At 64.7% G+C, this 23,821-nt stretch overlaps 2 protein-coding genes across 3 annotated transcripts; both read right to left on the bottom strand.

Moving 5' to 3' along the window:
• Positions 1-95: 95 nt before the first annotated feature.
• Positions 96-1,698, bottom strand: PAXX (PAXX non-homologous end joining factor). Of its 2 annotated transcripts, none has more exons than XM_069474837.1 (7): positions 1,522-1,698; positions 1,381-1,441; positions 1,083-1,132; positions 813-1,003; positions 658-726; positions 400-484; positions 96-313 (listed from the first exon to the last, which is right to left on the bottom strand). In XM_069474837.1, exons 1-7 carry the CDS (start codon positions 1,647-1,649, stop codon positions 274-276), a joined length of 624 nt encoding a protein of 207 aa, XP_069330938.1. In that variant the 5' UTR covers positions 1,650-1,698; the 3' UTR covers positions 96-273. The 2 variants fall into 2 exon arrangements, with proteins under 2 accessions (XP_069330938.1, XP_069330939.1); XM_069474838.1 differs by having other exon boundaries at positions 96-309.
• A 9,443-nt stretch (positions 1,699-11,141) lies between these two features.
• Positions 11,142-22,351, bottom strand: PTGDS (prostaglandin D2 synthase). Its single transcript, XM_069474836.1, has 8 exons — positions 22,108-22,351; positions 14,329-14,526; positions 13,463-13,602; positions 13,272-13,348; positions 12,498-12,614; positions 12,299-12,400; positions 11,834-11,859; positions 11,142-11,252 (listed from the first exon to the last, which is right to left on the bottom strand). Exons 2-7 carry the CDS (start codon positions 14,440-14,442, stop codon positions 11,834-11,836), a joined length of 576 nt encoding a protein of 191 aa, XP_069330937.1. The 5' UTR covers positions 14,443-14,526; positions 22,108-22,351; the 3' UTR covers positions 11,142-11,252.
• Between the last annotated feature and the right edge of the window lie 1,470 nt (positions 22,352-23,821).

The following is a 23,821-nucleotide window of genomic DNA, read 5'->3' as shown; positions in this document are numbered from 1 at the left end:
CATCCTATGGCCCCCTGCCCAGAATACAGACCCCAAGGGGGTTCCCTGACCCCCTCCCCAGACCAATGCCCGGAAGCCAGAGCCTGGCCAGCACCTGCACCCCGAGGGAGTATTTATTTGGTGGGGAAGGGACTTGAGGAGCTGCCTTATTCCTGCCTGGCTGCAGGACAGGCCAGTGGAACGGGTGGTGGAGGTCTCCAGTGGGGGGACCTTGGGGGCCAACCCTCCCCTCACAGGCAGACTCTCAGCAGGGCCACACTTTTTGCTGTACCTTCAGGTTTCATCAAAGTTTACGCCGCCAGCTGGTTTCTTACTAGGAGAGAAGAGGGGTGACACTATGGAGTGTGGAGGGAGGGTCAGAGTCCAGGATGGACCCTGGGCACAGGGAGGGGCAAGTACCTCTTAAAGCCAGGGTTGATAAGGGACTCTCCTGGACACCGTCTCCTGACCCCAGGTCCAGGGCCACTTCTCTGGGGATCTGGGTCTGGGAGAAAATAGGACGCTAGGATGTAGGGGCTCCTGAACCTGGCAGCACCTCTGGCCACAACCCTCTCTGAACAGACAGATTCTCCCTCTGGAGCTTAAAGCTTGTTCCAGAGAAACGGTGATCCAGAGGAAAGAGCACAGCCCAACCCAAGTCAGAGTGATACACTTTACCTGGTAAGAAGAGCTGAGGCCCTGCAGCCCGGCGGCTCTTCCTGGGGCTGGGAGCTGTCTCTTCTGCAGCTGGGGAAGAAAGCCAGTGGACACACACTTGGTGCCAGGAGCAAGGGATCCTAGTGAAGGGCATGGGATGCCCACTCCCACCTTACCTGTCAGCTGCCGCTCCAAGCTGCACACACGCTTTGCCAGGCTCAGCGTCAGTGCCTGCAACCTGGGGGCTGCCTCTGGGCCAGGCACCTTGGACAGGTCAAAGGCCAGGTCCAAGGGCCCCCCTGAAAGGGTCACGGATGCTTTGTCCTCCAGCAGGGTCAGAGTCACAGCTTGCTGCTCGCAGGCTGCCCTGGGAGAGGAGAGGTGCTGAGTGCTGTGGCCAGACCCACCCGCTCCCCACCCACCCTTCTTCCCTGCTTGAGTCTCACCTGAACCGGGAAGTGATGTCTTCAGCCGCACTCAGACCAAAACGGGATTTCTACAGGGCACAGAAGCTTGTCACCAGCTGCTTGGGACCCTAAACCCACTGGGGGCAACCCAAACGTGCCAGGCCCCAGAGCCACCTGGGATCCCAGGGAAATTTTAGGACCACAGCTACCAGGCAGGGAAATGCGGGTGCTCAGACCGTTCTGGGGAATCCCAGATCCCCTTTACCCGCTAGGCGGTCTGGCCTGCAAGTTATGGGGTTGCAGGCTCCATGACTTGGCCAGGTGTCCCGTTACTCACGAGGGCCGCCAGGCTGTCCGGCGTGAAGCAGGTGCTCCACAGCGCCACCGCGTCCGTTACACTGGGGCGGAGGGTGGAGCGGCTGTCAAAAGGGGCCGCGCAGAGCTCCCTGAACCCCTCCCTCCCGCGGACCCCACTCACTAGAGGTTGAAGGCGCCGAGATCCCCGTCCCCGCTTCCCTCCCCCTCGCAGTAGCACACGAAGCGAGGCGGCCCGGGGCCCGGCGGCAGCGTGCAGAGCGGCGTCGACAGCGGCAGCGGCAGCACCATACCAGCTCCCCCCGAGGGGACCCAGACAGAAACAAGCCTGGGACACCGGAAAGGGCGGGCCTACGGCGGCCTTAGTGCGCCTGCGCGGAATGACGGCTTCCGGAGCCAGGCGCAGGCCGGTCGTGGCGTCCAGGGAGCCTGCGCACGCCGGAGTCTGGCCGGGGGCGCGGCTTCTCGAGCTGGGGGCGGGGCTTCGTGACGGGGCAAGACCGAGCGGGGACTACAGAGCCTGCGCGGGGCGGGGCTTAGGACCCGGGCCTAGCTCGGGGGACCGTGGGCCTGCCCTGGGGCTTAGTTCCAGGGCGGGGCGGAGCGGAGCTTATTGCGGGGGTCGAGGCAGAGCTTAGTGCAAAGACGAAGCGGAGCTTACTGTGGGGCCAGGACGGAGCTTAGTCCGGGGCTGAGAGGACCTTAGTGGGAAGGCGGGGCAGAGCTGACGGCCGGGCCGGGGTGGGACGGAGCATAGTACGGGTGCGGAGGAGCTTAGTGCGGGGCCAGGGCGGAGCGGAGCGGAGCGGAGCTTAGTGCGGGGCGGAGAGGACGTTAGTGGGAAGGCGGGGCAGAGCTGACGGCCGGGCCAGGGTGGGACGGAGCATAGTGCGGGGCGGAGCGGCGCTTAGTGCGGGGCCGGGCGCTTTGTCAGTGCTCCTGAGCTCCAGCCTGCCTGGGCGGGTGGCTCTCAACCTCGCCCCTCCTGATCCCCTTGGACCTCGCGGAGTCCTGGAGCTTCCCTCCTGGGCCAGCCCAGCCCCAGCCCTCCCCGCCCAGGCGCTCGCTCCCCACCCCCGGCATGTGTCACGTCGTGTTTAGATACACACGCGGGGCTTGCTGACGCCTCACTGTGACAAGTCCAAGGACAAAAGTGAGTAAAGGATGGCGACCGGCCCGGGAGGTCCGTCACTCATCCGTCCATCCTGCCCGTACTCCAGCGCCTCCTACGTGCCTCGTGCTGTTGTAGGTTTTGGGGACATCTTGATAAGGGTCATGGCCTCTGATCCCTGAGGCTTGTAGGAGCGAGCGGGGAGACAAGTGACAGACAAGCGCAGCTCTCCGGCAGGGCCCGTGCTAGGCAGGACCTGCAGCTGGTGCTGCCCGATAGGAGCAACTTGGATACGGAGCAGGTGGTGTCTGACTGTGCCTTTGAGTAAGATAAGGGTGGAGTGTGCCAGAATGGGGGTCCTAGGCAGAGGCCCCAGGGAGGGAGCAGAACAGCTCCGCTCAAGGCTTTGCAAGAAGGCTGAGGTGACGGTGGGGCGGCTGTGGGGAGCCCCAGTGAGTTTGCAGGCTGTGCTAGGTATCCCAGGCTGCCCTCAGCCCTTCATGCCTGGGCTCCTTTTTTCTGGTTCACGCCCCTTCAGTCCTGCCGAGGCTCCTGCCTCAGGGCCTTTGCACAGGCTGCTGTGTCTGCCTAGCACATCCTTTCCCCAGACTCATACACTTCCTCTCCCTGACACACTTTCTTTCAGGTCTTTACTCAAAAGTCTCCTTCCCTGGTCACTGTATATAACATTTCAACGTCCTTCCCAGCTCTCATGTCCCCCTCTCCTGTTTCATTCACTTGTTTTTCATACTTGTCACTATATAAAGGACATTCTAGCTTACTTATTGTGGTAGTAGCCTGTAAGATGGCCCCAACTATTCTAGCCTCCTGGCAGATCACACCTTTGTGTAATCCCGTCCCCTTGAACCGGACTTAATAACTCTCTTCTGGCTGCTAGAGTATGGCAGAAGTGATGGGTGGTCACTTGTCCCTCCCTCCTGAAATGGCCAGCATGACATGAGGCAGCCCTGTGGAGATGTCGGTGTGGCAAAGGACCAAAGCCTGCCAACAGCCAGTGAGGGAGCTTGGAAGAAGACCCCCCCCAACCGAGCCTTCCTGTGAGACCACAGCCCCAGCCAACAGCTTGATCTTGTAACTGAGAACAACATTGCTGACCCTCAGAAACAGAGATAAGCCAGGTGTGGTGGCTTGCGTGTAATCCTGGCACTTTGGGAGACCGAAGCAGGAGGGTCACTTGAAGCTAAGAGTTCAAGACCAGCCTGGGCAAAATAACAAGACCCCATCTCTACAAAAAGTTCAAAAATCAGCCAGGTGTGGTGCATGCCTGTGGTCCCAGTGACTCGGGAGGCTGAGGCAGGAGGATCGCTTGAGCCCAGGAGTTTCAGGCGGCATGTTGACACCACTGCACTCTAGCCTGGGTGACAGAACAAGACCTCATCTCTTAAAAAAAAAGAAAAAGGAAAAAAACTGGGAGACAATAGACACTTGTTTAAAGCTGCTAAATTTGGGGGTAATTTGTTCCTCAGCAGTAGATGCCCGGTACGTTACTTATCCTGCTTATTGTCCATCTTCACGGTCCGTGGAGACAGCAGTTTCTGTCTTACCACCACCGTGTCTGTGTCTCCAGTGCTTCAGCAGTGCCTGGCACACAGAGGTGCTCAGTGGGTGTTGTGAATGAATGAACGGGTGAATGAAGGGGTGGGGGCTGGTGGAGGTTTCAGCAGGGTGCATGGCGGGTGGCACGTCTGATTTATGTGTGTAAAGCCCACGCTCTGTGCTGTGAGGGGAGCGGAAGGGGGCTGCAGGGGTGGGGTAGGGGGGCAGGGATGGTACCAGAGGGCTGCTGGTCTCCGGGCACAACTGATGGGGGCCTGGGCCATGGGTTAGGATGCAGGTGGAGAGTAAGGGGCTGGGGGCAGAGCAAGGACACCCCTGTATCTGGGGAGGGTGGAAATGGGGAGAGTCGTCCCCAAGATGACCAGGGTGGGACAGGTTTGGAGAGGATGTGGGGCACCTCCTTTGTCATGTGAGCTCTGAGATGTCAGCTGGACGTCCACAGGGATGAGGCTCTAGTCTAGGGAAGGTGTGGGCTGGAGACGTGAATGTGGAGTTGCCAGGGCACGGGGCTGCCTTAAACCCTAGTCCGTCCACGCAGTGCCAGGGCCTAGGAAGACGTTTCCAGGTAGAATGTGGGAGGCTGAACAAAGGACCCCAAAGTTATCATGTCCTAATCCTTGGAACCTGCCTGTGAATTTTGTCTTGTATGGAAACACAGAATAGGGATCTTTACAGACGCAATCATTTTTTGCTGGAGTGCAGTGGCACAATCATAGCTCACTGTCGCCTCAAATTCTTGGGCTCAAGCAACCCTCCCTCCTCGGCCTCCCGGGCTGCAGATGGGATCTGGAGATGGGGAGATGACCCTGGGTTATCTGGGTGGGCCCCAAACCCAGTCTCAGTTTTCCTTATAAGAGAGAGGCAGGGGATGCTCTGACGCAGGAAGGAAGACGGCAACATGGAAGGGCGGGGTGATGCAGCCACAAGCCAAGGCTTGCTGCTGCCAGCAGGAGCCAGCAGAGGCAGGGAGGACTCTCCCCTGCAGCCCCCAGGGGAGCACAGCCTGGTCCCAGATCAGTGAAACTGATTTTGGACACCTAGCCTCAAAAGCTGTAAGAGAAGAAATGAATGTTTTAAGCTACATGTTTGTGATAATTTGCTACAGCAGCCATAGGAAACTATACAAGACCCAAAACAAAGATTAGTTCCAAAACACGATAAGAAAACTGCAAACTCTTCCTTTAAATAATTACATGAATTTCTAGAAACGGAACCTGCAAGCCAGTCTAGAGCAACTCAGCTCTTCCTTAGTGAGCAACTTTGTGTAACGTGGGGTACGGGGGCATGTGGATGTGTATGGATGCAAGGTGAGTAGGGCCTCAAAAGCAGAGAAGGGGGCACTTCAGGAAGGCCCCGGGCACCCAGGCCTGAAGCAGCGCATAAGGGAGAGCAGGAAAGAGCAAGGGCTGGCCCAGCACCCGGGGTGCAGAGCGAAAGTTAGAGAGAAGAGCTCCAGAGGGGTGGGGACAGCCAAGGCTCAGGGTCCCAGAGGCCAAAGGAAGGACCAAGCAAAAGACATCAGAAGGGGGAGTGAGTGAGCTGAGTGGATAGCTGGAGAAGGGCACTCCAAGAAGGGGCAGCCTGTGCAAAGGCCCTGGGGCAGGCATGGGGCTGGCACATTCAAGAGACACAAGGTGGCAGCAGGACTTGGGGGAGGGAGTAGAAGGTGGGGTCAGAGAGCCTGTGCCACCATAAGGACTCTGGCCTTTACTCTCAGTGAGATGGGACCCACGGGGGGCAGTTCGCAGCAGTGAGGGCCTTCTCTGATGTGTCTCGTACATGCATCCCCTGGGCTTCTGGGTGGAGAACAGGCTGAGGGCTGTGCCTGGGTGGCCCCAGCAGGGTGGTGCAGGACGGGAGAGTCCAGGGCTGAACTGCAGGGAGTGGCGGTGTGACCACTATTGGACCCACAGAGGTCCCCAGGGACTGCCCCACCCCAAAATGAAGGCAAGGGTGTCCCTGAGGCCATGGAGGACACCTCCTCACTCCAGACCCTTCCCAGGGGAATGCAGAGGCGCCTGTACCAGTCTGCAGGAAGGTGAGCCTCCCACCTTTCTGCTTAAACCCTGCTGCTGCCATGGCGGCAGCTCCCACCTCTTCTTCTCTTGGCCATGCGGAAGCTGAATGACGACCAACAGATCGATCTAGTGATAGTTGCAGCTCAGACAGTATCTCTCAGCAGGCGCCTCTCTAAGGTGGGTATTGGTGCCCTGCCCAAGCGTTGCCCTGTGTAGCCTGCCCCAAAGGTGAGCTACACAGGCCACAGACGTGGGGGTGTGGTTGGCTCTCTGGGCCTTTCCACACCACTCCCCTCCCCAGGCCTTCGGGCTGGGGGCAGGGGCAGGACCTGGGCAGGACCCTGGCTTTGTACTATTCACAGATCTTCCAGGGGCCGGCAGGTACCAGGACATCAAAGGTCACTGGGCACCCAGGTGTTGGTGCAGGTGTGGAGGGGCTGTCTAGGGTTCCTGGGTTGGGGGGACTCCTTATCTCTGACCTCCTAGCCTTAGGGGCCCCAAGCAAAGAAAGCAAGTCTGGCAAGATAGGGTTGTGTTTATTTTTTATTTTATTTTATTTTATTTTTTTGAGACTCTCACCCAGGCTAGAGTGCCGTGGTGACATCATAGCTCACAGCAACCTCAAACTCCTGGGCTCAAGGGATTCTCCTGCCTCAGCCTCCTGAGTAGCTGAGACTACAGGCACACACAACTGCAGCTGGCTAATTTTTCTATTTTTAGTAGAGATGCGGTCTCGCTCTTGCTCAGGCAGGTCTCACACTCCTGACCTCAAGCGATCCTCCCACCTCGGCCTCCCAGAGTGCTGGGATTACAAGCGTGAGCCACCGCGCCGGCCTGATTGTGTTTTTAATGAAAACGTTCTAACCAACTGAAAAGCAGAAATAATAGCTCCACAGAGCCATCGCCCGATGAATCAATGAACATTTTGACAAATTGGTAACCAGTATTAGTTATTTTGCTAAACCATGTACATTACAGACAGTATGCCGTTTACCCTCGAATTCTTCAGGATGTCTTTTACCACTGTTGTCCGGCGTGAACACAAAGGCAGGACAGTTTCGTACACGCTCCTCCCGTCCTCTCCCCGACCCTCGGCAGGGAGAGCGGGGAGGGAGGGCAGAGGCGGCCTGGCATTTGGCGTCTGCAGCAGTCAGGCCGGCGCAGGTAGCGGGCCGGGAAGGGGGTGGGCACCTGGGGCCAGGAGTCGGGGAAGTTAGGCCCCGGGCAGGGGCGCCTCGGGATGGAAGCCGCCCAGACACAGGCTCGGGGCCGCCGTTTGGGAGGTTCGGGAAGGCCAGGCACGTCCGTGCCGTCCGCCCGAGCCCCGGGCGCACGTGGCGTGGGGTCGGTCCGTGCACTGCACGCACGGCGCGCTCGGCGGCTGAGCTGGGGCCACACCCCTCGTCTGGGCGTCCGGGGTCCGCGGGGAGCCAGGAAAGTCCTTAGACCCCCTGGGCCGCTCGGGATGAGCCTCCCTCCCGCAGAGCCGAGCCTCACTCGGTCCCGGCTCAACGCCTGCCCAGGCCGCGCCCAGCGAGGGGATCCGGCCTCCGCGCCAGACGGAGGAAGGACCACCCTGCGCGGTCCCAGCCGCCCCCGCCCGCACTCTCTGCGGCGCCCGCCTCCCCAGTAGTGAGCCGCGCACCGGCTTTCAGAGACCGTTTATTGACTTGGGCGGGGACGTGGAGAGAAACGGGGCTCTGCGGGGAGGGCGCGGTACGCGGAGCTGCGCGGCGGCCACTCGCCCCGGCGGCGCTCGGGCTGAATCCCTCACTGCAAAACAGGGCCGGGGGTGGGGGCGTCTCCTGCGCCCTCCCCCGCGCAGCCCCGCCACCCCACCGCAGCCTGCAGCTCCTTGGCCTTGACGCTGCGGCCACCCCTGCCCCGCCTCACTCCCTGCCCCCACGACGGGTGACCCCGCAGTGCGCCCCGCCCCCGCCGGGAGGGGCCTCCGTTGGTCCCAGGGCGCCGGTCCACTCACCTGGGAGAGGGCGCTGGCGCACTGGTCTGCGGGAGAGAGCGGGCTGAGGAGTCGCCCGGTGCCCCCTTTCCCTGGGGCGGAGCCCCCGAGCCTCCCAAACTGCGATCCCCTCCTGGGGGCACCTGCCTGGGCAATGTCTCATCCTCCCCTGGGTCAGACAGGCCGAGCTGCCCCTGGCACTTCTGTCCCATGTCTGGGGTCAGTGGAGTGACCCTCGGGGCCTGGCCCTCCCAGCAGGGGTGGGGACTGCACTCACCGGACTTGGGCAGTAGGGCGCCCTGGCTGGGGTTGAGGCCCACTTGGGGGGCCAGAAGCTGCATCTTCTGGGCGCCTTCAGGAAACAGCTCCGGGGCTCGGGCTGAGGGCAGAGAGGGCCAGTGAGCCCGGAGGGGCAGGCCTGAGGCGGGGTGGGTGGGGAGGGGCAGGAGGAGTCCGGACCCCTGGGCCACAAACTCGGGTCCCAGGGTCCGCCTGCACGTTGAGAACGTGCTGGAACGGGCACATGGGCAACACTCCAGACCAGACCTCCTGGGGAGGGGACCTAGGAACCCCCCTGCCCCGCCCACCGTAGAGCTGCAGCCAGACGTTCCTCACGCCCCCCTTCTGCGTCTCGAAGTATAACAAGGCGAAGTGCTCGTAGTCCGTGAAGGCCACGCGGATGTCAGTCTGGGCCATGGCTGAGGGAGAGAGAGCAGGTGACCCCCAGCCCAGGACCCCCCCACTTGCTCTTGGACACCCTGCCCGGGAACGCGTACCTCCCCCACACGCCCTGGCGCAGGGTGCGGACAGACAGCCTGCAGAGCCCCCAAACCCCCCACCCCCTCTGTCCTGCCGAGGCCTCCTCCAGCTTCACCTGGGTTGCTGAACTGCCCCTCCATGGCCCCCTTGGTGAAGGTCATGTCCATCTTCTGGCAGCCGCCATCCGGCCTGGGGACGGGAGCCCAGCCCTCTGAGCAGCTGTCCAGCCCCCAGGCAAGGCCTGCGTCGCTCTCTCTGCAGCCCAGCCCTGCCCGGGGTCCTGCGGACGCTGCAGCCACAGCGCTGAGTAAGGGCTCTTAATTCACCCTGACAACAACTCAGAGGACACAGGTGCTGTGTGGTCATCTTGCAGGGGGCACACTCCTGCTGGGGTGGGGGCAGGTGGTAAGGACTTGCTCTGGGGCACACAGCCGGCGGTACAGGGTCTCCAGGCTCCCCTCTGGAGACACAGACACACACGTAGACACCGGCACACACAGCGATATACACACCGACACACAGACACAGACGTGCCACACCCAGGCCCCAGGCAGAGGCTTTCACCATGGCCTGGGCCCCTCTGGGGAGCGTGCCAGCTGCTGCTGCTGTTTGGGTCCCTGCAGCCCGTGGTCTGACCCCCTGACGTGTCAGGGACACCTCTGGTTCTGCTGGCCGTCCTCTGGGCTCACCTTGGCCCTTGTCTGAGGCTGGGTCAGAGGTGTGGGGTATGTGGGGTCACTTACGTGGGGTACCCAAACTTGAGGCCCAGGTCACCGTTGGCCAAGGGGGTCACTAAAACCACAGGCATCTTCATGTTGTCTTTGGAGTTCAGGAAGCCCTGGTCATCTGATGCCACCCCGACCACGTACCAGGTGCCCTGGAACTGCAGGGTGGGTGCAGGGAGGGCTGGGAGGCACCCCTGGGCCCAGCCTGAACCCTGGCCTGAGCCTGCCACGGCCTGTCCACCACAGCAGCTTCCCAGCTGGGGCCAGTGCCAGCAACCTCACACCCGCAACAACCCTGACCCAGAACGGGGCGGGGGGGGGGAGGGGGGTGTCTCAGTGCTCCCCGTCCCAATTTCAGGCCCCAGGGAGTGGCGGTGGGTGCAATCTAAAGGCTGGGCTGGGGGCTTGCTGACTGTCCCAGCCCGATGGGGCAGGTGGGCGGGGGTCTTTTCTGAGCCTGGATCATAGGGGGTGTGGGCAGGGACCTGGGAGGAGGGGATGGATCTGGGCGCACCTGGCTGGCATCAAAGTTGGCCTGGATGGGGACCTGGGCCTGGCCTGGGGACAGTCCGAACAGGATGAGGAAGGAGCCAGTCAGCAGAGCCTGCAGCATCGTGGAGGACGGCAGGCAAGGCAACTCCTCAGGTGCTGGGGCAGGGCAGTGTTGAGGCGGTCCCCTCATGCAGCATTTATGCCCCTGGGACGCCCTGGGGCAGCTGGCCTGGGACAGAGCCCACTGTGATAGGCTGCGATCGAGTTGCAGCCTGCGGCACCCTGGCCCAGCTGCCTGCACCCATCCCCGCCCATCCCCTGCAGGCAGGGCGGGATGCCTAGCAGCTGGGGGCACGTAGTCTGGCAGGCCTCTGACAGCCTGCCCACCCTGCCTGTCTGGGATGCTGGCCCCCAGCCCTCAGCTCAGGCATGGTCCCCAGAAGGCCACCCAGAAGCTCTCCCCCTGTGGCCTGGGTGCCAGGGCTCAGCAAGTGGGCAGGGCTGTGCTCTGGAGGCCCGGGCCAGAGGCCGGGGGCTGGAGTGCTTAGGGAGACCTGTCCCCAGCCCACTGTGTCAGTGTGTCCTGGCACAGGGCATAGACATTCTGGCATCTTCCAAACAAATCTTTTTTTTAGTCCCTGAAACCCTTATCTCTGCCCACTCTGAGTAGATAATCCCGCACCTTGACAAACCCACCGGATCCAAAGCTCCCTCCAGATTCCCAAGTGTGGCCCTCAACCAAATCCAAACTGCACAAAACCAACCCCTGTAAAATTTGGATTCGGTCAAAAGGCCGCACTCAATGATCCAGAGGCCACACGTGCCCCCAGGGCCACAGTTCCCCACCCCCGCAAGAGGGGGCACCTGCCTAAGGGATCAGGAGCTGAGTGGCTCACCGCCCCCCCCCCCAGCCCGAAACAGGCCTGGCTATGCTGGCAGCTGGGGGGTGAGGCTGTGCCAAGGTCACAGCCCTGTGTGGGTGGCTGGGGACAGCGAGGGCTCCCCCCTTAGTGGAGGGCAGAGCCCACCCCTTTGCTGACGTCTTGCTGAGGGTGGTCCAGTGGCCAGAGCCAGGGGGGAGGTCCAGTGGCCAGAGCCAGGGGGGACGGGACAGACAGGCAGGAGCAAGGCTGCTGACTTGCTGCAGGAGTTTATTTCTCAGAGCCAGGGGAACAGAGGCGACTTGGGGAGAGCCAGGGCTCGGGCTCCGAGGAAAGGGCACAGCAGAGCGGTCCCGAGGGCTGGGGTCACCTGGCCGGGAGAGCAGGACCCGTCGGTGCAGGCACCTCTCTGCCTCTCCCTGCCCCAGACCACAGACCGCACTTCCAGCCCAGGGCTCCCTCCTAGGGGCAGGGGTGAAGCCCCCGGGGCAGAGTCCAGTGCCCTGAGTCCAATCCCTGTGCTCTCCGTCCCCCACCCCCTCCCATCCCATCTGCCCCACCCTGGTTTCTTCCTGCCCTCAGGGGCCAGAGACCCTTGCAGCAGGATGGTCCCTGCAGGAGGAGTCCCTCCCCCTTGTCTGCCCGGGACCTGGACCCTGGACCCTTGCCTGCCTTTGGCCCCCCTGAGCCTTTGAGAGTCAGCCCTGTCCCAGCAGCAGGGGCCAGGCCTCCTTTCTGACCGGCACACCTGCATGTCTGCTCGGCTCAGGGAGTGCCTGTGTCTCCCGCCCAACCCCGGGAGGGGTCGGTCTTAGGCCCAGGCTGTCCGGGGACCCCGACCCATGCCAGGGTGGGTGGTGGGTGTGTGCGGAATGAATGAACGCGCGCAGGAAGGCATGGGTGGGCAGCTCCTGCTGGGGTGAAGCTGGCCCACAGCCCGACCTGACTCACCTATTCTGGCTCCGTCATGCATTTATCTGCCAAGAGAGAGGCCCAGGGGCTGTGGTCAGAACCCCAGCGGGGCCAATTCCCCCATCTGGGCTTCCTGTCCCTCCTCTAATGGAGAACTGGTCTGAGTGAGCCCCAAGCTGCACAGAGCCCCTTGCTTCCCACCCTGCCCCTTTCTGCACCTCAGCTGAGCAGACTGTGCAGGCAGGGAGCCCGAGCCCCCCGCCGGGCTGGTGCCCTGTGTTCCCCACGGGCACCCTTCCCCCACCCCACCCGCCTGGGGCCTGGGGCCTGGCACCAAGCGGTACTTGGTATCCATCAGGGAGGGGTTTCCTAGTGGAGGGGGCTGCAGGCAGAGGTCATTGGCTCGGGGACAGCCCCTCCCCTCCGCACCCCACCCCAGCCCAATCAGGAGACTGTCGGACTCTAATCTCGCCTAATCCCCACCCATCGGATCAGGGCCCTCACCGGTTTGGGGCAAGAAGACAATGGTATCCTCTGTGAAGCCCTGGGCCTTGCAAAAGGTGGTGAATTTCTCTTTTAAGTCAGCCCTGGGGGTCTGGGTGCGGGCTGGGGCAGTGGAGAGAGAGGGTTCTTAGTAGCGAAGGTCCCCATTCTGCCCCCCCCGCCCCCCCCCCGTCTGTCCGGCCCTGTGCTGGGCACGTACTGTAGAGCGTGGCCATGCGGAAGTCCTGGCCGGGGCCCTTGCTGCCCTCGCTGTGCAGCAGGGCGTACTCTGCGTAGTCCGTCTCCACCACCGACACGGAGTAGGTGCTGCCCCAGTCTGGGAACCCAAGAGATGGCCCTGCCTGAGGGACTCGGCCCCCCTGCTTCAGGGAAGAGGTGCACCCACCTGCCGGGATGCCCCCCCTCCACCGGCTGCTCTCCTTGTCCCCTCCCCACTTCCAGCAGCCTGCTCCCTGCTTCCCGCCTGCAGAGTCCCTGAGCTCCGCGTCCCCAGGCCCTGGGGAGCCAAGAAACACACAGGCCCAACAAGATCAGGGGTTCATGGCGCAGCCACAGAACTCTTGGCCGGGACCAGCGGGAAAAGGTCTCCAGGGGAGGCGCCATCCCCGCTGGTGGGAGTGAGGAAGCCCCCGGTCCTGGCAAGAACTGCAAGGAGGTGTGCCCAGGGACTTGGGGGCTGCTTGTGTGGGCCCCACCTGGGCAGCAGGTCTGGGGAAATCCCATGGGGCAGGGAGGGGGCCTGGCAGGGCATCAGTGACTGGGGGGATCCAGTCGCCTAGAGAAAGGGTCCCCCGTTCCCCACATCTGTTTGTGAGGTGGAGTCACGCCCAGGCCTGGCCTGGACTCACTGTCCCTGGAGGAGGGGCCATCACCCCCCACCCCGGTGTCCAGGGCAGCAGGGGGCTCGCCCAGGGCCACTGCCAGCAAATGTCACTCCCAGGCCGGACCCAGGGGGTGGGGCGGGCCCACTCACGGGGACTCTGGTAGCTGTAGGAGCCGGGAGACCCCGCGGGCTGCAGCAGCATAGTCCGGGTCTCACACTGGTTTTTCCTGTGGGCAGGTCACCCTCCAGGTCAGGCGTCAGGCCCCAGGGTGCCCCCAGGCCGCGACCACGGTCTGGGGCCTCCCGGCGGCGCCAGAAGCCCACCCCGCCCGCTGTCCCACCTGAGGAAGGTAGAGGTGAGGTTGAGGCCGCCGTCCTCGGTCGGGGCCACCACCGACTTGCACATGGACAGCGCCGCCTTCTTCTCCCGGAACCAGCTCGAGTTGGAGGCGAGGCCCGCACTGAACCAGCGCCCCAGGAACTGCGGCGAACGCCCCGCCCGCGTCGGCCAGGACCCTCGGGACCCTCCGACCCTCCTGGGCCGTCCCGCGAGGGCGCCCCGCCCCTCGCCCACGGCCCCGCCCCTCCCCAGGCCGGGCCCCGCCGCCCCCGCCGTCCCGCCCCGACGCGGCCCCCTGGCGAGGTGCCTGTGGGTGGAGCGGCGGCGCAGGGCGCCCCCTTCCCGCGGGGGTCGGGCCGGGCTGAACCGCCGGCGTCTCCTCGGCTGGGGGCGGGGGCAGCAAGCAGGGGAGCGCGCAGCTCCCGGGCGTGGGCGCGCGTGGCTGGCTGGCTGGCTGCAGTGCGCGTTCTCCGTGCGCGCTCAGCAAGAGCCCCGTCCTGGGGCCCAGGTGTGGAACGTGTGCGTGTGTGTCCTCTGGGCGTCGTGTGCTCACAGGAGGGAGCCACCGTGTTTGGATGGTGCTGGCGGATGTGGCCCGCACTCTGCGTCTGCGTGTGCCTGTCAGTGCAGACAGGGCTCTGCCCTCTGGGTGGGTGAAATGCCGCGGCGCCAGGGGGCCTCCCACGGTCAGCTCCTGGGGCAGCTGCCAGTGCGCTCCTTCCGGCCGACCGCTCAGGCCTCCGCCTGGCAGTGCCTGGCGCTGCGGAACTTGGCTCCCTCTTCCCAGGGAGACGACCCACCCGAAAGGGCCCCCTCCCTTGGCAGGGCCCTATGCTGCCTTGCGGATGGGGTGGGCAAGCCCCTCACCTTGTCCTGTTGGAAGTCAGGCTGCACGGAGACCGCGGCCTGGGCCTGGGTCTGCAGGACCCCCAGGATCCCCAACAGGACCACCCCCATCCACAGCAGGCGTGGAGTGGCCATTCTCCTGGAGTGGAGCAGGTGTCCGGGGCCTGGTGCCAGTGGTGCGAGCAGAGCACCGGAGGCGAGCGGGAGGCGCGGAGGGCCCTGAGAAGACCCCTATTTATGGGCCAGGCTTGGCCTCCACCCCAGGCCCAGGGACAGCCCACTGGAAACTCGTGATGCTGGGCAGGGGGGTGTGGGGGGCCGGGCCCAGCTGCAGCCGCGTGCCCCACGGGCTGCTTATGCAAGAGGCTCCCACTGAGACAGGCCTGGCCCTGCTGCCCGAGGCTGAGTGAGGGTGAGGCGGAGGCCGGTCGCAGAGCAGAGCTGGCCCAGCCCTGGGTCACACCACTCCGGCCGGCAAGGCCCACCGACCCAGCTGGATGGGGGAGGGGTGTCTGTGCCCTGCCTCCCGGGCCTCTGGTCACTTCCCACTTGGTCCAGAACCGCATCTCACAAGCCCTGCTTTAATGCCCTTCCCAAACCCCCTGAGCCTGGGAGGCGACACAAGCCCCATTTGCACTCTGAGAGTTTGGTCCCGGAAGGAAAGGCCAGGTAGGGATGAGAAACCTGGGCCAAGGTGAAGAACTCGATCTGCCCCGAAAGGGCCCAAGGCCCAGGTGTGCTGGGCACAGCTCCCCATGGCCAGCTGTTGGGGCTCTGATGGTGGCCCCTGGGTGCCTGTCTCAGCCTGGGGCCCCTCTGGGCTTGGGCACAACCCCATCCCTCGCTGGAGGCCCTGGCTGCTCCAAGCTGGTCCCCCCATCCAGAGGCCGGCCCAGAGACGGCGGTGGCAGCCTCTGGTGTCGGGGCTGTCCTGCTGCCTGGAGAGCTGAGGCCAAGCCTGCATCTCAGGCTCCCACAGGGCCCTGCAGCTCCCTGGCCCTGGCTGGGCCCTGCTGTGGGGCCAGGCAGGCGCGGAGCTGTGGTCCAGCCTGGGTCCTCTAAGGCGGGGTGGGCCTAGGTTGGGAGCTCGGAAATGTTGGGGAAAGCAGGGTGGTGGGCTTCCTGGGCGAGGGAGTGGGGTCTGGAGAGTCAGGCGGCACTGAGAGCCAGCCAGTGGGCAAGGAGGGCAGCAGCGCAGGGTGGGGCTGAGGCAGGCCTGAGACCCCCACCCCCGGCCTCCCGCCAGCCACAGCCCAGAACAGGGGCTGGGAGGGCGTCTGTCAGAACAGGCGGGGTGGGGGGCCCAGGCCCCTACACTGCCCCTGGGCTGCCCCGGGCCCCAGCCTGGGCTGGCAGCAGACCTGGAGCTTCCCTTCAGGAGGGGGCTGGGCAGGAAAGGAAGGTGGGCCTGGGTGCCCCTGGCTGTTTGCCAGCTGAGTCCTGGAGATTTTTGGCTCTGGGGGTGCCTGTGGCACTCTGAGTGGCCAGGCTGCCCCCGACAAGGGCATCTGTCTCCTGTGAGGAGCAGGCCCTAGGGTGAGATGGGGAAGGGACGGCCCAGGGCGCGGGACCCCGGGTATGGGGAGGAGGTGGCCCAGGACGGGGACCCGGGCTATGGGGAGGAGGTGGCCCAGGACGGGGACCCAGGCTATGGGGAGGAGGTGGCCCAGGACGGGGGACCCGGGGTATGGGGAGAGGGTGGCTCTGGGTCCGAATGGCCCTCGTCAGGGCAGGCCGGGCTAACCTGCCAGGGAGGGGTAGTCGGGGCCTTATGGGGCAAGGTCCTCTTGTGGCAAAGGGGCTCCAGGGAGGGTCCCAGCGGACCCCTCAGACCCAGTACCTGGAGCCAGGCCCAAGTCCCTCCCTCCCCCTTCCCCTGGTGGGCAGCAGAAGGCACAGCAGTCCCCAGGTCCCCTGCTCCCTGATGGGCCATCGCCCAGTGGGTGTGTGGCCTCTGCTGATGCCCTGAGAGCTGGGGAGCCCATGAACTCCCCTCGGGAACCTGGGTCCCCATCCTCCCCCTGCCTTAGGTCAGCCCCTCCCCCCAGGCAGCCCTCACACAGCCCCACCCAGGCCTCCGTGGGTCCAGCGGGAGAGACCCCAGGTGGGCATGTGAGCCACAGGTGTGGCCGCTCAGCTGCCAGGCAGGCCCTCGGGGGAGCCGGAGCGGAGGGTGCGGCACATCCGCCTGGGAGGGCTGGGCGGGAAGGCAGCCGCTCTGGGCGACAGCTGTGTTGGGGCACAGGAAATGGAAAGACTTGGCCTCGTCCTAGGGGGGCCGAAGGAGCATCCCCCACCCCCGGCCCAGACCTGATCCCAGCCTTATCCTGGAGGGAAGCCGATTCCTCCCGGGCACCCGGCCAGTGTCCTCAGGGAGCAGTGGTGGGTCCCTGCCCCTCGGGGGCCAAGGCTGTCCCAGTGCCTGGTGGGACCTGATCCTGAATGTCTGCTGGCCTAGGGTGGACTCACAGGGACTCCGCCAGCCCACGTGCTGCCTGGGAACCGGCCTCCCCAGCCTGGGCTCTGAGTGGCGGGCCTGGGGGGGCTTTGAGGGAGTCGAGGGTGGGCAGGGGCGCCCCCTGGACCCACCTTCTCAGGCCCTGCCTTGTGGCCCTCCGCCCTCCGGAGGTGGGAGGGACAGGGCCCTGGGTCATCGAGAAGCTGCCAGGTGAAATATTCCAGACTCTGCACACTGGGGGCAGAGTGGTCCTGGAGCACCCGCAGGAGAGAGCGGGTAGTTGCGGGGGTGGCAGCCAGCCCAGGGCTCCTTTAGGGGCAAGACATCCTCCCCCGGCCCCACACGAAGGGAGCTAAGCAGTTTCCGCCTCCGCCATGTGGCCACTCTGTGCCCAGCCCGCCTGTCCCTGTCCCTGTCTGCGCATCACCAGCCAGACCCCTGGGGGTCTAAGAGCAGTCACAGCCCGGCCGCAGCACCAGAGCTCGGGGCTGGGGGCACGGGGTGCGTGGGGGGTGCTGCTTCCCAAAGCCGGCAGGGCTGCAGGGAGAGGGTGGCCTGACCCTGACCCCACAGCCACAGCCCTGGGGATGCTCGGTGCTGAGGTCACGGTGCGGACAGTGCCACAGACCTCTGAGGCTTGGCTTCGCTTCTGGAAGCGTCCCGCCGGCCACAGATGGTCTGGGCTGGCGGGAGCTGGGCGGGGGCCAAGCCTGGGAGGGGCCTACAGGACAATGTCCCAGGAGGTGCCCAAGGACGGGCCATGCTGGGTCACTGCAGGGGCAGGTTGGGCACCGCCCCCCTTGGCCCCCGCACAGAGACCCGAAGCCAGAGCTGTGTTTCAAGAGAGGGGCTTGATCTTGGGGCCGTGGGCAGAGACTCCCGATCCTGGAAGCAGTTTTCCCGCCGCCACACCCCACCTCAGGCCGGGCCGATCCTGGGGAAGCCGGGCAGCCCGTGGGGCCTGGTTCGTGTCCCCAGCGCGCCCTCCAGCCTCACTCTGGGGCTCGAGGTGACCCCCGGGGAGACGGAGCCACAGCTCCAAGAGGGCAGGCGGGCCCCGGCCCCGTGTAGCTGGGCAGGGTGCTTGGTCACCCCGTGCTCCTGCGCCCCAGCCCCGGGGCCGTGCTCTGCCGGACCTGCTGTGCAGCGGGTGTGTTCGAGGACAGGTCCGGCTCAGCTCACCTTGAGAGCCCGGGGCAGCCCGGGAGAGCACCCTGCCTGGGCGGGGAGGAGGGCACCAGAGGGTTAAAGGAGGACCTAGGATGGTGTTGGGGTGGGAGCCACCGCCAGCCTGGCCCGCAGCCCCTGCCCACCACAGGCCATCGGTGGTCAAGGACGGTCAGACCCGGCTCCTCCTGGCACCCAGGGTTTGTTTCCGATGGGGGGCGGGGAGAGCCGTGGCTGAGACCCCCGTGGGGAGGGTGCTGAGGCCAGGCCGGGCATCGCCGCACACAGGGGAGGGGAGGAAGGCCCGGGCAGAGCCACGGGGGGCTGGAGCCAGAGGCGGGGAGACCCAGAGGCCTGGGGAGAGGCAGACCCCAGCAGGGGGGCGGTGAGAGGAGCTGGGTGCTGGGCATGGAGGGAGGCTGGGAAGCTGCCTCCTGCCTCAGTGGGTCCAGCAGTCACACGCACGGCTCACTCAGGCCTCCAGGACACACTCCTCGGTGAGGACAGAGAGCGGGTCAGAGGGGCCAGGGCCCGAGGACATGTTTGCACGAACTCTGACCCTCAAGGCCCCTGCCCTGCCCCCAGGGCTGGTTCGGTAGCTGCAGATGGGAGAAGGTGGCCCAGGACAGGGACCCCAGGGGAGTGGGGAGGAGGTGGCCCGGGACACAGAGGCCCTCGGTTGGTTGGGAAGGGGCCTTTGGGCACAGGTGTGTCCTGGCCTGGGCCCTGTGGCGCCCACACGCCAGATCCTGGTCGGCTGGAATGTGGCCCCGGGCGGGGCCGTCCTGCAGCAGCCCCTCCAAGGCCCGGCCAATTCCGAGTCCGTGCTTGTTCCTTCCCACCCAGTGCGCCACCTGCTCCACTGTCTCCGGAGACGGGATCCTCGTGCCGGCTTCCGGGTCCCTAATGGGGCCTGGCCTCCCCCAGCCCCCTGCCCTCCCTGGCCTCCGGCTCAGAATGGGGGGCGGGGCCCGGCCATGGTCAGGGAGTGGGCTTCCCGCCTGCCCTCCCCTCACCTGCGCAGGGCATGCAGGGGTGGGGCGGGCACCCGGGAGACCGCCAGCTCCTGGGCAGGCCGTGGTCTTGCCTCTGACTCCCACATGCCGCGGCTCTGCCTGCCACCGTGTCCACCTTCAGAGCTGTCTGCACCCACGCTGGGCTAGGGCCGAGGACACTGAGGGCTCGGCCCTGGGTCTGGGCGGGATGACGCCAGGCACCTGCTCGAGGGGCCAGCGTGTGCCCAGCATGGTTGGTGGCCCTGGCACCGGCCCCTGGCCTGGTCTGGGGCCAGCCTTTGTGAGAGCTGCTCCCAGGCTGGGACGTTCCTCAGAGAGGCCTTGGCCTTGGCCTTGGCCTTGGCCTTACCACTGCCCCTCTGCAGCCCGGCTCTCAGGGGTCTGGGTGTGCGTGGAAGTTTCCGGGTTCAGGATTTGGCAGCCTGTGTGGGGGCTGCAGCTGGGCTCCCGGCTGGGGGAGTCAGGGCTCGGCTCTGCCCCGGGCTGGGACCTGTTGAAGGACGTGGTGGCCCTGCCCCACTGGGAGGGGCTCCCTGCTTCCACGGAGCCCCCTCCCCAGCAATGGGCAGCCTGCCAGGGATGGGGCACCGGCCCTGGGGACAGAGGGAGGGCTGTCCCCCCGGGCTCCACAGACGGGGGCTTCGACAGCAGACACTTTTGCTTCTCACAGTCCTGGGGGCAGAAGCCCAAGGTCGGGCACAGTCTTGGGTTGTGGTGACAGCCCTGCCCTGTTTGCAGGCGGCGCCTTCCCGCTGTGGCCTCCCATGGGGGACCCAGGTGTCTGTCTTCTAAGGGCACAGCCCACCCCTGTGACCTCTAACCCTGACCACCTCCCAAGGCCCCACCTCCCAGTGCCACCCCCTGAGGGGTGGGGGGGCCTGGGGGACACCAGCGTTCAGCCCATAGCAACCCAGACCCGCCCTGGCCCTCAGCCCCAGCCTCCTGCTCAGACGTGGCACCAGGCTGTGGCTGCCCCAGTGAGCCGTCAGCGTCCCCCGTGAGCACCCCTCGGATCCTCGAGCCCTCCTCAGGCCTGAGCTGGTCCGGGGACCGGGTCCTGCTCTCAGGGAGGCACAGGTGGCCTGGAGAGACCCCGCCGGCCGAGGCCCGAGGCTATTCCCGAAGGCTCTGAGAGGAGGGGGCCTCCCAGGCGCTCGTTAGACACCCTCCCGGCAGACACCAGCCAGCAGACCTCCCAGGGCAAAGCCCTCTGATGGGGACAGAGCCGGGGACAGAGCCGGGCCACGATCACCACAGTGCACAGTTGCTGCTGGGCTGGAAACACCCGACCCTGGTTAATCCGCACAAACCTAAGACATGGGATAGTTTCCTGCAAAACAAATAGCTTTCCGGCTGCATTCCCTGTGGATGCAGCACTCAGGGGAGCTCTCAGAAGAAACAACAGAGACAGCGTATCACGGAACAAAGGCCCTGCGTGTGTGCACGTGCATATCTGTGTCTGTGTGTGCATGTGTGTGTGTGCACGCATGTCTGTGTGTGTGTGTCTGTGTGTGTGTCTGTGTGTGTGTGCGTGTGTGTGTGTCTGTGTGTGTGTGTGCGCGCGCACAGACGTGGAGACAACGCTTCAGCCAAGCCCTGGCAACTGCAGCTCCCTCCCCCACGTGGCTGAGCTCCGTACCCTCCTGCTCTGAGCTCCCCCAGCCTCAGCCCACCCCCATTTCCAGTTTTTCAGGACACTGAGAGGGGGTCCCCGGGATGCCCGCCTCGGGAGAGCCCCTGCCCACACCCTTGCCTTTGTGCCAGCCGTGGCCACACCTGCCCTGGAGCCGCAGGTGGTGAGGGGCCTGGGGGCTGAGTGGGACGGGGGATGGGGAAGGCCCCACCTGCTCAGAGGGTCCCAGAGGTCGCAGCTGGTGGGGTCACCTCACCAGCCACTGTACCCACAGGTCTGGCCGGCTCAGCCTGTGCCACGGCCCCTCCCGGGGGCTCCTCCGTGGGGCCCCCACAGCTTTAGCCCCCTCCTGCCTTAGAATACCTGAGACTGGTGATTTGTAAAGAAAAGAGACGAATTCCTCACAGTCTGGAGGCCGGGATGTCCAAGGTCAAGGGGCCGTGGGAACCGTCACATGCCGCTCGGGGCTCCCTCCTTGCAAAGCCAAAGGCCCCGTCCCCTGACCCCTCTGGCCCTAAGCACCCCCTGAAAGCCCCACCTCCCGTCAACATATGAACTTGGGGATGAAGCTTCCAGCAGCTGCTTCCCCAGCAGAGGGGTCTCAGACCCCGGGAGCCCTGGGAAGAGGGGCCTTCTGTCCCTCCCCCGCCCCAAGGGTGAACAGAGGGACTCCCTGCCCCACTTGTCACACCTGGATCAGGGCCCAGGGCACCGTGGTCCTGCCAGTGGATGGGACGACCTCCTGTTTGGGGGTGGAGTCGGGGAACCAGGCCCAGGTTTCCCCTGGGGGGCTCCTGGGAACAGAGCTGCCCCAGGGGCGGAGGCGGAGAGGGGCAGACCCAGGCCTTGAGGCCTCAGGACCTGGGGGCAGGTGGCAGGGACAGGGTCTGAGAAGGGTCTCCAGTGGGCTCTGCACCCATCGTTAGGCTCCCAGGCCGGCCCCTCGGTCCCCCACCCCGACGACAAGGCCCAGCTGTCCCTCCTCATCCTCCTCCTCCTGAAAACCAGCAGAGTCAGCTCTGCAAACCCGCAGGCGGCTGGTTCCGGCCCAGCAGGCCCAGATGGTGACCGGGAGGGACGAGCAGGCAGAAGACACTGATCCGCCGCCCTGCCGGGCCCTGGGCTCGGGGCCCAGGAGCAGGGGCCCCCCTGCAGCGGGGAGCGGAAGACGGGGCTGCAGGAGGGCCCTGTGTGGCAGACGTGTGGGTGTTCCGAGAACACGGACGTGGCCGTGGCCACGGGCCCGTCCCCCACGGCTCATCCCGAGCTCGCCAGAGGCGCCCTGGGGTGGCAGCACAGCCGGCGTCTGTCCCGCTCTCGCTGCTCCCGCCCTGCTTTCTACCTTTTGGATTAAGTCATTTCTTTATTGAATCATTTTCCCTCTTAGCTTGCTGTTAATAATTAGCTTTTCTTTTTTCACCATTCTAACCATTTCTAAGCCACCCACAGAACTTTCCACCCTCCCAGCCTGCTGCCCTGTCCCCAGGAGACACCGACTCCCCGTCCCCAGCCCAGCCCGGTCCCACCTCCTGCCTCTGTGGGTCTGCGGACTCTGGGGACCTCACACCAAGGCTCCCTCGGGGTTTGTCCTGCTGTGACTGGGCATGTCACTGAGCACGGTGGCCTCGGCGTTGAGCCGCACGGTAGCGGGTCGGGACGTCCTTCCTTCTTCAGGCTGAGGAAGACCCCACTGTGCGGACAGACCCCGCTGCGTGTCCGTCGTCTGTCCTCCGTCTGTCCTGGGCGTGGGTGACGCTGTGGTGACCAGTGTGCAGACGTGTCCTGGGGACCAGCTTTGTTAACCTTTGCACTGTTCTCTCAGCAGCTGACCTGGAGGGTGTCATCCCCGACTCGCTAGTGTCCAACATGCGCTAGCATTTTTGTCATTTTCTGGGCAATGCAATTATTTATAACACTTGAGCTCCATTTATATCCCCTTCTATTCTATTTTTGTCGTGTCTTTAACTCTAAACACATTTCGCCTCCTACGGGACCTGCTGCCGTCGTCCCACACAGCAGAGCAGTGACGCCGCCCCCCAGCTGGACTCCAGGACCCCCCCCAGCCGCCCCTCCTGGCTGAAGATCCCTCAGTGGAGTTTTTGCGGCAAGTCTGTTGGTCACGAATTCCTTCAGGTTTCATTTATCTGAGACAGTCCTGGTTCCATCATTTCTAAAACGTGGGCTCTAGCGGGTTGCACGTGACGAGAGGTGGAATAAACGGCGAGTTGCCGGCTCCCAGCGGCCCCCGGGTGGCCCCCCACCCCCAGCAGTCAGCGACCTCCGCCCTCGGCTCCTCTCCCCGCTCCGAGCCCGCCAGCGGATCCCACAGCGCAGCCTGTGTCTGTTTTCCTGTGTGGGGCCGGGCCGCGTCCGCGGCTGTGAGGTCCAGGCACAGCTGCGTCCCCAGCCCAGGCTGCTGCCTCAGATGCACCGGAGCCGCCCAGGGTCCAGAAAGGACCCTCAGCTCTAGAAGGGTTTTCCTGGTCCGCGAGTGGCTCAGGCGGCTCGGTGGCTGTGGGGGGTCTTCCTTTGGCCTCTGCCTCAGTTTCCAGGTCTGGTGCTCTGGGGTGAAGGCCCAGGATCCTCCTGGGAACTGCTCTGGGCCCAAGAGGACCCTGCTCCAGGCCTGAGCACCCAGAGGGGCCCAGTTCCCCTGCTGGTCCAGTACTGGACCTCACAGACCCACTGTCTCTGCCCACCCTGGTCCCCATCCCGGGTCCCCCGTCCTGGGCCACCTCCTCTCCCAACAGTTGTCGCCACCCTGGCGTCCACAAGGTGAGGGGCTCCCCGCTTGGCCCAGTTGGGGGCTGGGGTCTGGGGGCGCAGGCAGTGCTGGGGGCCCTGCTGGTCCTGGTGAAGGCTGAGAATTTTCCTGCTGTGACTCCTTCAGCCTTTCTCGGGGGTGGGCACCCTCTTCCCGCTTGCCCCGGGCCAGGGCAGCGTTCCCAGCTCAGCCGGTCAGGAATGCAGCCCTGGTAGATGCCCTGTCCCCACAGCCCAGGGGGACGAGGCACCCATTTGGGGCACGGCCGTACCAGGACTCCTGGGACTTGCCCCACCTTGTATTTAATTGAGATAAACTTTATAAAAGTCATGATTTTAAAACATACACGTCACTGGGTTTTAGTAGATCCACACGGGTGTGCGGCCATGGCCACGATCCATCTAAGAACATTTTCCTCAGCCCCGAAAGAAACCCGTCCCCATCCGCAGCCACTTCCAACCCGCCTCCCAGCCCCC

The sequence above is a fragment of the Eulemur rufifrons genome, chromosome 7, assembly GCF_041146395.1.
Source record: "Eulemur rufifrons isolate Redbay chromosome 7, OSU_ERuf_1, whole genome shotgun sequence".
NCBI lineage: Eukaryota > Metazoa > Chordata > Mammalia > Primates > Lemuridae > Eulemur > Eulemur rufifrons.
Note: the sequence above shows the minus strand (reverse complement) of the source record. Positions and strands in the feature narration are given on the sequence as shown.

What these genes read in the sequence shown, in the direction of transcription:
- PAXX (XM_069474837.1), bottom strand. Translation starts at nt 1,649, where the DNA reads ATGGTGCTGCCGCTGCCGCTGTCGACGCCGCTCTGCACGCTGCCGCCG. An exon ending in GCCTCAGCTCTTCTTACCAG is followed by an intron (nt 485 to 657) that starts GTAAAGTGTATC and finishes ATTTTCTCCCAG; the next exon opens with ACCCAGATCCCCAGAGAAGT. An exon ending in ATCAACCCTGGCTTTAAGAG is followed by an intron (nt 314 to 399) that starts GTACTTGCCCCT and finishes CTTCTCTCCTAG; the next exon opens with TAAGAAACCAGCTGGCGGCG.
- PTGDS (XM_069474836.1), bottom strand. Translation starts at nt 14,442, where the DNA reads ATGGCCACTCCACGCCTGCTGTGGATGGGGGTGGTCCTGTTGGGGATC. An exon ending in CTGACTTCCAACAGGACAAG is followed by an intron (nt 13,603 to 14,328) that starts GTGAGGGGCTTG and finishes CGTTCGCCGCAG; the next exon opens with TTCCTGGGGCGCTGGTTCAG. An exon ending in CTACAGCTACCAGAGTCCCC is followed by an intron (nt 12,615 to 13,271) that starts GTGAGTGGGCCC and finishes TTGGGTTCCCAG; the next exon opens with ACTGGGGCAGCACCTACTCC.